Raw genomic sequence first — 17,989 nt, 5'->3', positions numbered from 1 at the left:
TGAAAAACAGAGCAGCCCTTTGCTGCGGAATAATTCTCCCAAGCAGATCCGAAGTCGGTAGCTGAGTAGAAACCGAAGGTTTTAAGGAGCCGTGGAAGACGAAGCGGCGACGGGATGGATATCTCTGAGGTGTCGGAGCTTCCCCGGCTCCCTCAGCTCCCCATCCCGCCGGGAGCCCGGGCACATCAAGGAAGGCAACGCGAAGTCAGGCACCCCCCACCCCCTTCGCAGATGAGGATCTTGATGAGGGAAACGAACGATAGGAGGGAAGAAGTGGGATGAAGAGGGGTCTGGAAACCAAAGCGAATCATGGATTTCCCTGGGGAGGCAAGGAAGGGGGTGGGGGGAAGCGCACACAGTGGGTCGCGGCGAGTCTCCGGGGGGCAGGATTTCTCTTCCATCGCATGGAAGAGTGAGATTAAAGAAGAAAGTGGGAGTGGGTGGGAGGGAAGGGAAGAGAAGGGGGGGGGGGGGGGGGGATGAACAAAGGAGATTGGCAGCACAGCTGTTTTGGGAAGAAAAAAAAAAAAAAAAGCCAGCCTTCCTGTTTCTTTAAAGCCGCTCATCTGCGCGGCGGGCCGGCTGCCGGCGGTGGGAGGTAGGCTGCGGGGAGCCGCGCACGGACGGACGGACGCACGCACGGACAGACGGAGGGAGCCGGCCGGCCCGCCGGGGCTCCGCTGCCCGCCGCGGCCGAGCGGGCGCAGATGGGCGGCGGCGGCAGCGGGGCGGCGGCGGCAGCAGCAGCAGCAGCAGCAGCAACAGCAGCAGCACCAGTAGCAGCAGCAGCAGCAGCGGCGGGAGCGGAGCGGCGGAGCAGCCGCCGCTGAGCGCAGCCGCGCAGCGCCCCGCGCCATGCGGAGCACGCCGCTGGCGGAGGGCGAGCCCTGGCCGCGCCTCTGCGCCGCCGAGCTCGGGGGGCTGCGGCGGCTGCGGCGCAAGCCCGGCTGCAAAAGTTTCCGCGTGGAGCTGAAAGTGCTGAGCGGGAGGCGGACGGCGCTCCGCGCCCCCCCGCCGCCGCCCCCCGCCGCCCCGCCGCCCGCCTGGGAGCCGCGCACCGCCGCGCTCGGCGCCGCCAGCGCCTTCCCCGCCGCGCCTCCGCCGCCGCCGCCGCCGCCCCCCGCCGCTCGCCCGCCGCTGCCGCCGCCGCCCGCCGCCTCCCCGCGCCCGCGGCCGGGCGAGGCGTCCGGCGTCTCGCCGGAGATCAAAGCCCTGCAGCAGACGCGGCGGCTCTTGGCCAACGCCCGGGAGAGGACCCGCGTCCACACCATCAGCGCCGCCTTCGAGGCGCTGCGGAAGCAGGTACCTGCCGCCGGCCCGGGCACCGCGCCCCCCGCCTCCCCCCGCGTCCCCGCGGGGAGCCGGGGCTCCGCGGGCGGGCTCCGGGGAGCGGGGGTTGGGTGGCGCCGGGCATCGGTTTGCGAATGCTTCCAGCCGCTGCCCTGCGGCCGCTGCTCTGCTTTTGGGGGCGCCCGGGGGGTGCTGGTGGGTGCGCGGGGCACGGGGAGGGCGGCCGCTGCGCCGGGTGCCTGAGGCCAGGGGAGGTTAAAGGCAGGAGCCTGGAGTGGACGCCTGACAGAAGGGGAAGTCGGTTCAAAATGCCTGGAAGTACCAACCCTAGAACTATGCTAACAATCGAGATAAATAAATAAGAGCTTTTAATTTGCTTGCCGCTAGAAAGTTTTGGACTTTTTCTTCCCCGGAGAGAGAATCGCGTGGAGGGAAAAGTAGGAAACAAACTGAGAAAGCCCTTGGAGTGAAAGCAGAGGGTGGAGAGAGGTGCTTGGCCAAGCTGCGAGCTGGGGTGATGCTCCTGTACCAAGAGCACGTGTACTGGCTAGCTGTCCTGCTGGGGTGGGCGGCCCCGGAGTCATCACTGGGAATTTGGGCAGCAACGTGCTCCCGTTGACTTATGCGCAGGGTGCCTGACCCCTCGGGTCCCTTGAGATTCCCACAGCCACCTCTGAAATGTTCAGTGTGCCCCATGGCTGCCAGGGTAGGTGAGTTAAGTTGTTGTGATCCCCTGGCAGTTGGTTTCCCATGAGTTTTACTGGAATGTGCTCCAAGTGCGTACGGTGCCGGACTTCCTTGTTGAGAGGTCTTGAAAATCCTCATGGTCTTCTGCGAAGGGTAATAGACGTGTTCTTGCTGGCAGGGTGGAGCTTCTGAAAGGTTAATGATGTTTCGGACAAAATCCCTCCATCACCTCCCTGACATGTGGAAGGTGAGGAGAGATCCAGAGAAGCCGGACCTCACCTTGAGATTCTGGTATTTTCCCCACAGGATAAATGGGTGCTCTGGCCCCTACACTTGGCCCCTGTACTTCTCACTGTGTGTAGGCACCCTGTGACAGCTCACGGATAGACAAAGATGTGCTGTCACACCGTGCAAGCCCAACTGTCCCAGCTTTTCTGCCTTTCCAGTAGCTGCTGAAAGAACTACTCCAGGTGCGTAGGAAGCTGGAGATACACAGGGCTTGCAGGGCTGCGAGCTGCAGATGAGGCTGACCAGGAGAGATGCTGAGCATTGCTTCTCCCAGGATGGTCCCTCCAGCCTGGTGGGAGCAGCACGCTCTGCTTGTAAGGGGGATCACATGACAGGCTTTTGGCTACCAGTTCTCAAACGTTACTTATCCAAGCCATTCCCCGAGTGTGCTCACTTTAGGGCTTAATCCCATTTCCTGCTTACAAGAGCTCTGCTGGTTCCCATCTCCTGCATGATGCCAGCAGCCCTTCTCAATGACCGCAGTGTGTCGAGTGGTGGCTGCACCCCAAGAGTTAATTCCTTCTCATCGCCTAGTTCTGCAACCGGACTTCCAGCCCTGACCTTGGTAGGAAGCGCAGGCTGAGACTGGGGCTGGATGTCAGGAGACAGAGTTGCTGATGAGCCTCCAAACTAGAGCGTTTTTAATCACAGTGCAGCGGTGGGACCTGACAGCTTCTGTTAAAGCCGCGGTGATCCTGTGCGTGCTGGGTGCTGTCCCTCCGGCACTGAGAGGCCGCCGCTTGTAAACACAAACTCCAGACTTGATAGATTTTGTTTCTATAAGCTGCTTCCATATCTCGGTTGTTTGGCGACTGTGTGTAAGGCGCTTGGAAGTGTCAGTCTGATTCTCCGTGGACAGACATCCACACCACCGAAACCGCAAAGGGAAGTAGCACTGATTTCCCAAATCACTGGCAATCTTGTTCTAGGCTGAGCCTCAAGCAGAAGTCAGGCAAGCAACAAATTAAAGCCACGCTCTTTTGGGAAATGGGCAACTCTTGAAAAGCCTCAGATTCCTGGCCTTGGCCCTGTCTCCATAAATCATTTCAGCCCTGGACTCTGCTGGGAGCCTGAAGAGCCTGGAGAACAAGTCGCTGTCCTCTCTTCCCATGAAAGCCGGTCTCTAGGGTCAGCACGGGAACATACTGGCAGAGCTGTATTCGCTCCGCATAGAGAAAGAAATCATTCTCCGGGAAATGTTTGCTGCGAGGTTTTCCTAGCAATTTGCTGAGGGGTGGGCTGGCTGTCCCGACCATCATTGGATGACATTTGGATTCATTTCTTGTTGGGCTGCCAACGGCGTGCTTGGTGCCATCCGTGACATCAGGTGACAGTCGGCTTCATTGCACATCCGCGCGGCGCTGCCTTGTCACTCAAACCGTTCGCACACCGGTTGCCGTGCCGGCGGCGAGGCTTTTGGGGAGCAGTTAGGATCAGAAGCGAGGACGTTGCTTTCCGTCGAGTCTTGCCCAGCAGGGCCGGGAAGCAGGAGTACAGAGTGATGCGTTTGTAGAGGTGAAGGCAGTCGGGTGACTTTCTCTTGCCGCAGTTAAGTGCCGTCTTTTCCCATCCCTGAGCGTACGAAGGGCCTCAGGTCCTGTGCGCTGTCAGCCCCAGACATCGGCTTGCTTCTCGTTCCTTGCTTAGTCCCCCGTCCCCTCCTTGTCATCACCTATCAGGCTCGTAAGCAGCTGGGAGGCTTTTCCTGAGCCACTGAAACCGATCCATCCCCGCAGACAGGTGGGCGAGGAGCACAGGACAGTGCCATCCCTGCACACAGCCAGCCCCGGCCACCGGCTCTTTCTTCCAAGTCGGGTACTGGATGCGGAGCCGCTGGGAGCAGGAGCCCAGCTCAGCCACTGGCACCCAGCACCCGCGCAGGTGTCCTTTCCTTCCCACCCTGTTTGGATGCGTGGGGCTGGAGATGCCTGTCTTGGCCAGTGTGCGTGAGATGGAGCGCCAGCGCTTGCAGGATCAGGCTCATCACAGCCACGCTGGAGGGATCCCGTCCATGCCAGGTGAGGAGGAGGAAGGGGAGGCCATGCCTCTCTGCAGGACACCCTCCCCGTCTGGGCAGCCCACCCGAGGGCGAGTGACTGACATGCAACGCGCCGGGCAGATGAACTGACAGTGGCGTCCCTGCGCTCCGCAGCTGCGTGCATATGGCACACATGTTTCGGCTGGTGTCGGCGAGCTCTCCAGATGGCAGGAAGGAGTGGGGTTTGGGTTTTTTTTTCTCCCCAGTTCTTGGTGGAGGAAGAGCTGACCACGGTCGTTTCGCACAAGGAGAGGCTAATCCAGCCGTGTCCCTGAGCACTCAGCTGTCCCCAGCTCGCCTCCAAGGCCAGGGAACCCTGAGAGGTGGAAGGTGGACGGGCAGCTGCTGGCTCCGGGAAGCTGCTGGCTCCGGGAAGCTGCCTGCTGTTGGGAGAGACGTGTCTTTGCCATTGTGCTCACCCCTTGATGTCATGGCCACCAGCAACAAGGATCTCTCTCCCTCTCTGTGTCGAGCTGCTGCCTTCACTGTAGGGCCATAACACTGAAGTGGGGCTGAAGAGTAGATGCTCCTGAGATACAGCTCCTTCCCCCATTCTCCCAGTCTTGTGATCTTCAGCCACTCTGTCTGGAAGAGATTTCCCCCCCCACAATCCGCCGAGCATTGTTTGTTCAAGGGATCCTTCCACTGACAGTGGACTCCTGAGGCTAGCGGTGTAGTTCTCCGTAGAAGACACTCACCTGCTCTAAAACACTTTGAGATGTTGGAGATACTTCTACTATGCTTTGCTCTCCCTCTGCCTTTCTGGGTGGCACTCCTGGGTGCTGCTCCTGTCACCATGGCTGGCAGCTCCTTCTCAGACCACTGGTCTCCTGCCCTCAGATGCAACCTCAGTGGGTTCTTGCACTGTCCCAGCTGCTCCAAGACCTCCCATAAGTGACAGGACGGGTTGTCACATCCATCCTTTTCCTCTCCCTCTCCCTGCTGTTGTGGGTGGTCAAGGAACCCAAACATCTCTGATGCAGACAGAGACGCAGCACTGAGTTCATAAGAACCCGACGTCATCTCCTCCGTGAGAGGAGGAGTGCCCTTGTGCTGGTGGATATTCCAGTTCATGAAGCAGTGCAACCGTTCAGAGGCAGCATGATGCGTCACCACCACTGCACATCTTCAGAGCAACTGCTATCCAGGCCAGGCCACAGTTCCCAGCAAAGCTGGCTCCATTTTGTCTGTAATTTCCTTTTGGCAGCAAGAGTCTCTTACTCCAGCACATCCCAAATGTGGAACTGAACCATCTGAACATTTATTACAGCACAGAATTAGCCACCAGGTTTGCTCCTGGAGGTCTTGGCCTGGAGGAGATAGTGCTCTCCACAGTTGGGCTGCAGCAGGCGCCCAAGCAAACCAGATCCCACCAGTACATTGTACTCACAGGAGCTGCGATGGACCTTCTCAGCTGTGCTGACAGACCCTAAGGTGGCAGCAAACTCTCCCTCCATGGACGGAGACAACCACAGCAGCCTTCCTGAGCTGGAGCCTGCCTAGGCTTGCACATCTGGTTTCTCTCTGGAGCACTGCTGTCCAGCTCCTCCTCAAGAAAGCAACACAGCGAGCCGCAGCAAGCTAGAGTCCACGCTGGGAGCACATGTGTCCACAGACATTTCTCTTCCCTTGAAGTATATTGGCGTCCTTCTAAATCTTTTCACCACTGCATTACCAGGGCACTCTCTGCCTCGGCAGCTGACAGCCCCGTTCTCGCACTCATGTGGGTTCTGGAGATATTTTAGGGTTTTATAGGGCTTTTTAGCTGCTGGAGTGGAGGGTTTTTCCCCCTCACTAGCATCCTTTCACTTTTTGCTGCCGGCAGGCACGTGGCTGCTGTGGCTTGTTGTTAAATCGGTGCAGAAAAGACCCCACCATTCCCGTCGGGAGTGTGGTGGGACATCACGGGCGGCAGCCTCAAGGCCACGGCAGGAGGTTGCGCTGCTGCGGGGTGGCGTGGGGACAAGCTGTCTGCAGGGCTTGGAAAGGACAAATGCAGGCAGGACCTGCGGCTCCAGCAGTGCCTTAGCCACAAGTTGGTGGAGGCTGAGACTATTCTGGGGATGCGTCATTACGTGCTCACCCTCGCTGTATGTCATCCCAAAGGCGGCTGTGGTTTGTCACCTCTGCAGGCGGGACACCGTACGCGACCAGTGTCGCTGGCATATCCTTACTGTGTGGTGGGGAGACTGAGAGCTTTCCTCCATCACCTGCTGACATCTCCCAACCCTATTCCCAGTGATTCATCCTCTCCATGATCCCACCAGCAGGAAACCCTAAGACACCTTAAAACCCAGCTCCAGAAGACAAACCGCCTGTCGAGCTCACTGGAGGGTGACAGCCGGGTGGGACGGTTTGGCCTCACTCTGCGCTGGCAGTTGGAGAGATGCTGCCAGGCTTCGGGAGAGCCGGAGCATCCTCCACATGTTGCTCACCACGTGCAGTGCCACCACAGTGCGTTGTCTTCGAACAGCATGGCGTTAAACTGGAGCATCTCGGTGCTTTCCGCCAGCCCGGAGTGACGCTCCCAGTTATTTAGAGCCTGGCCGGGGCAGAGCGGGGCGGCACTGTGGTTTAACAGCTCAAGAAGATGACAAAACACTGGCCTGAAGCGGCACGAGGGGAGAGAAAATAAGGGAGAAACCAGACAAAAGGACAAAAATCCTGAAAACAATGTGTGTCACCAAGAACAGGGCTCGTTTGCTCCCTTGGCTGCCGGCTGACTGCTTTTGTCCTCTACTACAAATCCTACTCCTGTCTGGAGGTACTTGCTCTGCCTGCCGTTGCTGCCCCACGTTAACCTCTGTGTTTTCTTACGGCTCGCATGGAAACCGGAGGAAAGAGTCTGCTTTTCTCCATTGGCCTTCGAATCCGGCCTCTGCTCCCTGCCTTAATCCGCTCTCGAGTTCCTCCCTGGGCTGCGATCCCTGTGATGGGGAGGTGGGACGCTGTGTGGTACCTTACAGCAGAGCTCTCCTGGGCTCTTTGTTCTTGACCTGCATCTCCTTTGGTCCACGCCATGCGTGTTCACAGCTGTCTCCCAGCCCGGTCCCAGTTTGCGCTGTCCCCTGTGCTGAGCAGGGATGCAGGGATGGGAGCAGAGCCGTGCATGTGCTGCGGGAGGGTCGTGCTCCTTGCAGCTGGCCACGGGCTCGAGGCAGCTCCTGGGTCTCAGCAGCAATAGCAAGGGAGTGGAAAACCCTGTGGTGTCCAGCAGTAGCCAGTGACTACAGAATCGCCAAGGCCAAGGTGGTGCTGGTGTGATGCCATTCGCTCTGGTGGAACTTGTTGTCCTGTTGCCCAGATGAATTGGCCCCATTGGACCTCAGAGATGGAGATGACTGCTACTAAAATGTCATCCAAGAAAGTGTTTCCCCACTATAGTGCTTGAAGGTTGCCCCTTCTAGAGGAGGTCTTCTGTGCCCAATGGCCTTGGGATTTCTCCTGTGATATCCCTGTAGCCCTCTGTGTGGTTATTATTTTGGGAGGTGGTTCAAAGAGCCTGCAATAAAGAGCTTTGCTGCAGCCCAGCAGTGGGATATTTTTCATGAATGATACTGAGACCATGTGTCGCACGCCCTGAGGACGTGCAGGAGGCTTTGAGGGTGCAAAACGTCTGAGGATAGTGCAGGAGGACTGTCCAAAACGGAGGGGAGCCAAGCCTGGGGCAGCATTAACCAGACTGCCGTTTGGAAGAGATCCCTGGGGTGAACTCACCCAGCACCACACCTAGGTTTTGTTTGGAGGAAGCCAATTCACTCGCTCCAAGGAGTGAACTCATGTTTCTGCAATGTGAGCGATGGGGGAGCCAGGAGCTGGGAGGGAACCGGGAGCTGCATTATTTGACAGTGTAGACCCACCCGAGAGGCGAAGGCGCCTCGGTCGGCACTAGTGCTCCCGCCTGAGCGATGCTGCTTTTGTTCTTGTTGGCGTTTTTAAGCTAGGTCTGGGCCCTGGCTGGGTGCTTCGCTGCCTGCAGCAAGGCAGGGATGAGGCTGTCTTTGAGGCTGCTGTGGTTGCTGCGGGGCTGCCTGGTCCCCATCGCTGCAGTCTGGTGGCAGAGAAACAAAAGATTCTCGCACTTCTGATGTGAAATAGCTGCCCATCACTGGCTGGAATAGAGCTCTGCGGAGCATCTGACACCATGACACCCACAGATGGTCGAGGGAGGTGATTCTGCCCCTCTACTCCACTCTGGTGAGACCCTCCTGGGGTGCTGTGTCCAGTCCTGGGCTCCTCAGCACAAGAAGAACATGGACCCGTTGGTGCGGGTCCAGAGGAAGGCCACAAAAATGATCAGAGGGATGGAACCCCTCTCCTATGAGTAAAGGCTGAGAGAGTTGGGATTGTTCAGTCTGGAGAAGAGAAGGCTCTGGGGAGACCTTCTAGCAGCCTTCTGGTACCTAAAAGGGACTACAAGAAAGATGGGGACAAACTTTTTAGTAGGGCCTGTTGCAATAAGACAAGGGGTAATGGTTTTAAACTAAAAGAGGGTAGCTTTAGACTAGACGTAAGGAAGACGTTTTTTTATTATAAGGGTGGTGAAACACTGGATTGCCGAGAGAGGTGATAGATGCCCCATCCCTGGAAACATTCAAGGTCAGGTTGGACGGGGCTTTGAGCAGCCTGATCTAGTTGAAGATGTCCCTGCTGATTGCAGCGGGGGTTGGACTAGATGACCTTTAAAGGTCTCTTCCAACCCAAACTGTTCTATGGGACCCTTCTGCAAAAGCACTCCTCTGAGAACCACGCTATTTATCCACAAAGTAGGATCTGGCCTTGCTGGGTTCGAACCCATGCTGTGCCGCCCCAAAGGTCCAGTTCAGTGTAGTGAGCACCAGTGGCACAGAGGAGCCATCGGTGAAAGCTGGCTGCTGCTGTGCTGTGGACAGGAGGGGTATTTGGGGACCAGGGCCATGTGTCAGGCCCTGCTGCTGCACAAGGGAGTAGTCTTGCAGGCAGCAAAGTTGCTTGTGTGGTAGCTGCAAGTTACTTGGTGGCTCTGAACCACAGGCTGTGGTTCTCCCGGGTCCTAAGTTCAGGCACTCCATGGAAGCTGTATTCTTCCCTGGTGCCATTACTGCAATCACCAGATCCACCCACTGATAACCAACTGCACTGAAGGGGTCTGGCAGGACTGTGACAGGACATCCCAGCGATGCTTGCAGGCTTTTCCATCATACAGCTGCATAAATTATCATCGTCCCACCTGGGATGTTAGGAGGACTCAGGACATGTACCTGTCAAGGGCAAGGTAGGGAAGCCAAGTCCCTTGCTAGTGAATCTTAAAACATCACGTAGCCCGTCAACCAATGGGTCCCCTGAGAAGTAGGAAGACCCATATGTGTTCACCTCCTCCCCAGAACTGGGTGGAAAAAAAAAGGCTGGCTCCAAACCCTTCCCAAACACACTCCGCAACGCAACACGTCTTGAAAACAGGCGATGATCATCTGGACAAGGCCTTCAGCTTGTTAAGGCTGTTACTTATAGAGTCATAGAATGGTTTGAGTTGGAAGGGACTCTTAAAGATCATCTAGTCCAACCTCCCACTATGGGCCCGGACACCTTCCACTACTAGACCAGGTTGCTCAAAGCCCCATCTCACCTGATCTCGAACACTTCCAATGATGAGGCATCCACAACTTCTCTCCTCCTCTTCCTCCCAGTAGTTCTGCAGACACCAGTCCTGGAGATACTTTGGGATGGTGAAATAGGGAGGTTTCCTCTGTGCTCAAGACTGACAAGCAAGGAACACCAGCGGTCCTGCTGCCCCAATCTGTCGCCCTTCCCCCGAGGTGCCTTAACCCTGGGAAACATCTGACACCCCGAAGTGGAAGAGAGGATGTACGAAAGCCAGAATTATTAAGCATTGGACATTTATATGAACCTTCTGGAAATATTTTTGGCAGGAGGTGCAGCACAAACCATGAGACAGTGCAGTTGCACTGCGTGTTCGAACGCAGGGAAGAGGCAGCCAAATGCTCTCCCGGGGACACGACCTTGATGTGTTTTAACTCCCAGCGTAAAAATAAACCAGATGAATTAGCAGACAGGTAAATTCAGCAGCTTATTATGGCATGTCATGGAGGAGGTGGCTGTTGGGAGGGCTTAGCTTACACTGCGTCACAAACTCGGACGTTCCCCCGCCTCAGAGCCGTCCTACCTTCCCTGCTCTGCCCAAGGGGCCCAATTCTGCCCTGCATGACCCTCACATGGAGGAGATTTGGGCAAGTCTGTGCTCCTAAATCCCGTTTATAACACAGTAACAGAGAGATCTGGGTCCCAGGGCCCAAAACCCTTCTTTCTTCCAGCGTTTTCATGTGGTGTAAAAGCAAAGTGTACTTGACTTAACAGATGTTATCTGTAGAGGTCCAGAGGATGTTTATAGAAACCTTATTGATAAGACGCAGTTACCCTGCCGGAAGCTCAATGGTGTGAACTGGCTTAATGCTGCTGAAGTCTGTGGGATGCTCCTGGTTGTTCCCTACAGACCCACCATGGTGAACGTACCCTGCACCCTCCTATGGCGGGGGTGGTTATTGGTCCCTCTCATCCATCTTTTTCTCTAGTCACTCCCCAACCTCATCCCGCAGTCTCCTTTCCTGTCCCTTGGGTGAGAATCAGCTCCAAGACCACCACGTCTTTGGTGGGTGACAGTGAATCTCCGGGGAGCTGCAGGGGAATTCTGCATTCACAAAGGAGGCTGGCTGCAGGCTGAGCACTGCTCTGGTCAAGTGCACAACAGACTTCCCATGGACTTCAAAGGGAGCATCTTTGGTCTTTCAAGGGCGCTGCCTCTGAATCACAGATGTCAAGGATGGAAAAGACCTGTTAGGTCACATCCCGTGCTGTCTTCCTGCCAAAGAAGGGCTCTTCTGCACAGGAATATGTCTCAAGAGCGTGGATCTTGCATTGCTTCAGCCCCTGTCAGCCTGGGGATTACTGATAAGACCCATGAGACTCTGCAGAGCCCTTCACGAACACAACCAACAAACATCCTCTGGCTGAAGCTCTGGTTCCTGCTGGTCCCAGCCCACTAACGTGCTGATCTCCTGAAGCCAAGGATGGTGCCAGTATCCCTTTCCTTTCTAGCAGGCAGCTGCATTCCTTCGGATTGGTGTGAAATTTCAGTTGCAGTTCCTTCCTAATTCCTGTTAATCGTTGCAAATACTGCAGGCAAGAATGGTGATCCGCGCTGCTGCTCGGCAGAAATCAGCGAGCTCAGATAAGGGAAATATTTTCCTTAAAGGCATGAGAACTTGAGCTCGCCTCTGGTTCTTCCCGCCAGCTCTGAGCGGACCTGCTCAGCTCCCATCTTCATAGCTTTCCCACCGAAGCGCTGACGTCTGTTTGACTCGGGTGCAACGAGCCAGAAAGTGGCAGGAGGAAAGGGCTTGGTGCTCACCAGGTGACCACACCAGCTTCAGGCATTTTTCCCATTTCTAAGACGCTTGCTCTTGTTTGGGTTGGATTTGGAAGATTTCTGGGCATCCAGGTGTGTTATTGACAGCCTGTGCAAATCTGTTCCCTCTTCCCTGCTGGCTTCATATTAAAAAAGGGATAAAACCAAAGTTCACTTCTTCTTCTCTGCTTTTTGGGGAAGCTTTGGATCTGGATCTGAGCTAAGTGGCTCATTCCTTTCTCAATTTCCCACGTTTAATTCAAAGGAAACATGAAAATGGCAGGAGCTGAGCCAAGACAGGGAGGGTTCCTACAAAACAGTTATTCTAACACTGTTATCATGGCAAAAACTCTTATCTTCTCATGTTGGTGCCCCGCACCCATCATGATGGTATATGAGCTGCACAAGGTGAACTTCTCCTGTGGGTATGGGGCAGTTCCAGTTTGGACTTTGCTGCAGTGTGTGGGAAAAGTCTTGTGTAATCCCAGTCAAGGGTTTTGTCAACTGTGTTAGCACTGAGATCTTTCTTGGAATTTGTAGCAAACATGTCCTGCAAAACAGTTTGGTTTTCATTTTGTTTCTTTTTTTCTTAAATAAAACCAAAACACAAAAGAAAGAGAGCAAAACAGATGAGGGAAAAAGACGTTAGCCTGCCTTTTAGTGTTGTAACTGGACAGCGTCTGTGCATCAGCCTCAAGGATTTCGTGGTCTGTTTTCCTTCCACTCGATTTAACTTCCTTCTTGCTCTAATTCTGAAATTATTCCCACATTTCACTGAATCCTTCCGTTTTAGTTTCCATCTTTGCTTTGGTCTTTCGCGCCACTGTTTGATCTGGGATCTCCGCTGTTCTTGTTACATCGATGGCGAAAGAGACTTGGGTGTTTCTGCTGCCCAGAAGCTCTTGCTTTCAAAATGACGCCCAGGTTCTTGCATCTGGGGGCCAGGTATTGTGGTCTGAGGGCAAGCGCCTTCAGCGGGTGCACAGTCATAGAATGGTTTGGGTTGGAAGGGACCTTAAAGATCATCTAGTTCCAACCCCAAGAGTGCCAACAAGGTGGCCCTTTGTGCCACCAGACTCCAGCCATTTCCAGCAACCCCTCTGATGTACTCTGGAGAGATGGGGACGACACTTGGCTTTGCCTTTTCCTTGATTGCCAGCTTTGCAAAGAGATTCTTACAGGGTGTATCTGGAATCCCATGGGGCACCTAGTGCTGTTTGCAGCAGGAGGGACCTGGAAGTAGCTCTGTCACTTTTGGGTTGGGTTAGCAGCAGAGAAGTTTCTGCTCTGTTCAGCTGCCGCTGGAGGTCAATGCATCAGTGACACTGGGTGTTCCCAGAGAAAAAGTAGATTCCCTGCGATGTCCCTGCTCATTGCAGGAAGGGTTCGACTAGATGACCTTTAAAGGTCTCTTCCAACCCAAACTGTGTCATAGAATCATAGAATGGTTTGGGTTGAAAAGGACCTTCAAGATCGTCTAGTTCCAACCCCCCTGCCATGGGGATCAGGTTGCTCAAAGCCTCATCCAGCCTGGCCTTGAACACTGCCAGGGATGGGGCAGCCACAACTTCTTTAGGCAACCTGTTCCTGTGCCTCACCACTCTCAGAGTGAAGAATTTCTTCCTTAGATCTAGTCGAAATCTCCCCTCTTTCAATTTAAAGCCATTGCCCCTTGTCCTGTCACTACATGCTCTTGTTAAAAGTCCCTCTCGTCCCTCTCTCCACTCTCCCCCTTGTAAAAAGTCCTCTCTCCCTCTTCTACTATGATTCTGTGATTCCCTGCCTCCTCAGAGGTATCAGTAGCAGATGATGTGTACAGAAAAAGGCCCTTTGAAGCTTTTGGCTTGCTTCTGAGGAGGTCAGATACTGCTGGGCACCTCAGCTGTATCATACAAGCCATATAGCCTGTAGGGTCAACAGCATTCGTCCAGTAAAATCCATGTACTCATGGATAAGGGTTATCCAACTGATTGTAGTTGGTTTGGATTTCCATACGTAGTATGGCAGAGCTCCTCCATAGGAGCGTTTGAAGAAGCTGAGCAGCTTGGACAGGAGTGTGGATTAGTGATTGGTGGGCTCATAGGGAACTGTGAGTAGGGAAAAAGGGCCGGTTCCTACAGGGAGGGATGTCACAGATGTACAAACCAGGGTCTCACTCTGAGCTTGCCTCTGTTTCGAGCAGGGAGTTGGGTTGGAGACCTCAAAGGTCCCACCACCTGAAACGGCGACTGTGTGAGCTATGCTGCTGGGTGTTTATAAATGACCTGGAAAGGTGGGTGTGCAGTGAGATAGGAAGATTGCTGGTGATGCTTCAGCAAAAGGTACTGATACTTGCTAAAGGCGGCAAGGATAAGAAGAATTACAGAAGGACCTTATGACTCTGAGTGACTACGTAATAATATGGCAAATTAAATAAATACAGTGTAGATAAAGTGAATTGATGCATATGGGAAAAAACATACCAGATTCCACATATGAAATGATAGATCCTGAGCTGACCATTATCTCAGAGAAGAGAGGCCTCAGGGTTTCTGTAGATGGTTCAATGGAAGTCTCAGGTCAGTGCCTGGTAGTGGTTACAAATCAAATCAGGAATTACGAGAAAAGGAATATTAAACAAAACAGAGAACAGAAGGATCTGTTAGGTGACCACCCACAACAGGAATACCATGTGTTGTTCTGATCCTCAAAAAGGACTAGGAAAGGTTTAGGGAAGAGCAGCAAGGGTCATCAAAGGTATGGGATGGGTAGTTGTGTTCCACATAACTGTCTGCTAAGGCGGTTTGATCTTTTTTTTTCTGGAAGATAGGCTGAAGAGGTGATGGAGGACTAAAAATGTGTGTTACAGAGGAGATGAATAAAAATCTGTTGTCCTCTCTTCTAGTATAGGAACTAGAGGACCTCAAGTGAAGACAATAGGAGCCAAGTCCAAAACAAGCAAAAGGAGGGCAGTGTTATATAGACTGGGGAGAAAACTTTGCAAAAGGATGTTGCAAGCGCTCAAAATTGACAGGGATTCAGCTTACCAGACCAAATTCATGAACAAAAAAGATCTATAATGGGTGTCTAAATACGAGGAATGCACATCTAGCTGAGGCCATGGAGCTGATGTGAGCTGGAGCCTGGCAGAATACTTGTGGAAATCCTATACATGGCTGAGCTGCTCTGCTTCTCCCTTGGCATCTGCATACGGCTGCTGTGGGGTTGGTGGAGGGGGTGAACCCATCTTACCTTATGTAAAGTCAGGGGCATCTGTCCAGGGATGAGGCTGGCTTTGCGTCTCTGTGAAGAAAGGGAAGCTGAGTCATGGGCATGGCAAGAAGCATTAAAAAATCTCCAACCCGAAGTGGAGTGTGACACCCTAGAGGGATGAGAGGATGGAGACTGGTACGGAGGCAGGTGGTAGAGGGACTTTGAGGCATTCCAGTGATTGATGTAGTATGAAAACTTAGATCGATGGGCGGTCAGACAGCCCGAGTGGCTAGGATGGGTTTCAGATAAACGCCCGGCTCCAGTTTCCCGTAGGCAATAGGCTCTTGTGCATTAAAGGCTGAATGACCTTTAGTAATTTTGCAAACTAGCGAACAGGGCCCCAAGACTGTTGAAGAAGATCTCTCGCTCGTTAAGGGGGACATGTCGACGTTGTGCACCTAAAATTGAGCACACATGTAGTGTTTTACTGGGTCACGATTGAAAAGCAATCAAACCTTCTGCAGCAGGAAATGTATATTGTTCAGTTATTTAGACACATGCTGTTTGGTTTGAACTGTTCGAATGTTTCACATTACACTAGGAACCTTTAAGGGTAAAGAAATAAATGGCATAAGATATGGCTCTGGTTTTGTCTCTTCTGGGAGGTGAGGTACCATGATGGGGTGTTTCAGTAGGTAGGAATTACTGCCTCCAGGTCCTGTTCCTACAACAGCATCGTGTTTTTGCATGGACTGGAAGTCATGATCGAGGATGTTTGAGTGCAAAAACACCAGGTTGTGATATATTTGCTCATACCCACCTTGTTGCTTTATTTTGCAAGACCTGTGATGGCGTTGGAGTGAGTTACTTGGGAAGAGTAACTGAATGTCATGGGGGTTGCAGGTTTCCCAGAAAAACAGGGCCTCTGAGAAGTGAAGTGAAGGGCAGGCAGACGTCCTGGGCCATATCCTGCCATCATGTTTTAAGCAGAACTGCCCTGCTGAAATCAAGAGGCTTCGTGCTGCTTTCATCCCCATGGAGATCAGCGGGGGAGTTCTTCTTAAAAACCTGTTGGGACCATATGGCCTTTTATCACTAGAGTTCCTATTTATGTTAAAAACTGCTAAGAAAATAACCTACGGTTGTTTTGTCATGCTTCAAGCAAGAGATTTTGTTTATCTGGCCTAATTTTTAATTTATTTTTTTTTCTCCCTGTTACCCTTTCTAGGTTCCCTGCTATTCTTATGGTCAAAAGTTGTCCAAACTGGCCATCTTGAGAATAGCCTGTAACTATATCCTTTCCCTGGCCAGACTAGCAGACCTGGATTACAGCGCTGACCACAGTAACATGAGCTTCTCTGAATGCGTGGAGCAGTGCACTAGGACCTTACAAGCAGAAGGAAGATCTAAAAAAAGGAAGGTATGTTACAGCCACCCCCCCCAGCTCACCCCCCAAATAACGGTAAAAGTTACAAAAGAGGGGGAAAAAAAAGAGAAAAAAAAAAAAAGAAAAAATGCAAAGTGGTTTCTTTCCTTTTTCAACCTCTTGACATTTTCTTGGGTTTTTTTATCCCTCGCCTTTCTCTCTCTCGCTTCTTCTCCTCCATCCGTCTGATCTTGTAATAGCCACATTCCTCTCTAATCAAAAGCTTTTCTCTCCTCCCTGTCCTCCGCGCCGGGCTCTTCCTCTCGTTAGTCGCCCGTCGTGTGTTTTAACACGAGCGTGATCCGATTAGAGTCATCTCGGGGCTGTTGTTTGTTAAACCAAACCAACCTCGAGTCGCCTTGCGGAGCCCAGAAAACCCGCTCGCCCGCCTCCGTTCTCCGTTTTGTTTAATCTAACACTTATCTCCGAGAAAAAACACCCGACAACAACGAAGAAAGAGTAGCTAATGGAGACGCCGTGTGTATAAACACATTAGTGAGATGTATGACCTGAAGGACGTGTGGGTATCTCGAGGAAACAATGTTAAATCTAATTACGCCTCGCATTCCTTTAGGTTACTTAACACTGAACCAATTAGGTGAAATCATCGTCAAGCGGCGGGAGGAGGAAGCGGAGCGTTCTGCCAGTTTTCCTCTCCGAGAGTGACATGGGTGAATTAAAGGAGTGATTGATGTCTTTGTTCGGGCTTTTATGACACAAAGAGTTTGGTAAACTTGAATTGAACTTCCCCCAGCTTTCTGGGCTCCCTTGTCAGGCGGGATAATAAATCAGTGGGATTTTAATGGATGAATGGGCAGCTAAGCTGGGGAGCAGGCTCCTTCCCCGATGTTGCGATGTTGTTAAGATCAGCCTCTGATTCGGGCAGGTTTCCTCACTTTTCCTCTTCTTTAGCCCAACAAATCATCCTGCAGCGATGCAGTTTATAAATAAACACAATAGCACACTCCCTGTCGCTTCCTCTCACTGTCACGGGCTGTATTTATGCCCCCGGAGCAGCAGTGCCAAGCAGAGACTCGGCACCACTCGCCCACGGCCGACAGCACTGCCTGAAGCTGGGAGGTGCAGGGGGAGCTCCTGGGCACAGCTCGGAATGGGGGGTTCTTTGTGGGGTCCATAGTCCTGCAGGCAGTGGTATCCCAGGGACACTGATGTGATGCTACCAACTCTAGGGTGAAGTGAGAGTTGGGTCTTGGGTCTCCTCTCCAAGTTGAGATGTTGAAGAAGAAGAGGATAAGCATCCTTTCTGGAGCTTCAGCAGCTTGCTAGTTGGGTCTTGGGTCCCCTCCCAAGGTTGAGATGGGGGAAAAGAAGAGGATGAACATCCTTTTTGGGGCTTCAGCAGATTTCTGGGCTGGAGTTCAGGCTTTGGGTGCCCAATGGGCTGAGATCCATTGTCTTGGCTTATGTAAACCAGCACAAGCTTGAAGACAGAAAACACAAAGCCAGATTTCAAATGGCTCCAAATCCCAGGGTGTTCACATCTGAGAGTTAGGGCTGGGCCCACTCTTAATTAAAAAAAAATAAATTAAGATTTAAAAGCCTTCCATTTATGACGTTTCTTCTCTAAAAGTTTGCTCCAGAGCAAATGCACGGAGAAAAGCCCCGAGCCCACCGACAGCTCGTGAACAATGAAACTCCCACGGGC

General features: G+C 53.0%; 1 protein-coding gene across 1 annotated transcript; it reads left to right on the top strand.

The window, feature by feature from the left end:
• Positions 1–855: 855 nt before the first annotated feature.
• ATOH8 (atonal bHLH transcription factor 8) lies at positions 856–17,394 on the top strand. Its single transcript, XM_086612032.1, has 3 exons — positions 856–1,302; positions 16,126–16,317; positions 17,341–17,394. The coding sequence occupies exons 1-3, from the start codon at positions 856–858 to the stop codon at positions 17,392–17,394; spliced, it is 693 nt and encodes a 230-aa protein (XP_086468158.1).
• Positions 17,395–17,989: the final 595 nt, after the last annotated feature.

This window comes from Tauraco erythrolophus, chromosome 5 (assembly GCF_009769465.1).
Source record: "Tauraco erythrolophus isolate bTauEry1 chromosome 5, bTauEry1.pri, whole genome shotgun sequence".
Taxonomy (NCBI): domain Eukaryota; kingdom Metazoa; phylum Chordata; class Aves; order Musophagiformes; family Musophagidae; genus Tauraco; species Tauraco erythrolophus.
Note: the sequence above shows the minus strand (reverse complement) of the source record. Positions and strands in the feature narration are given on the sequence as shown.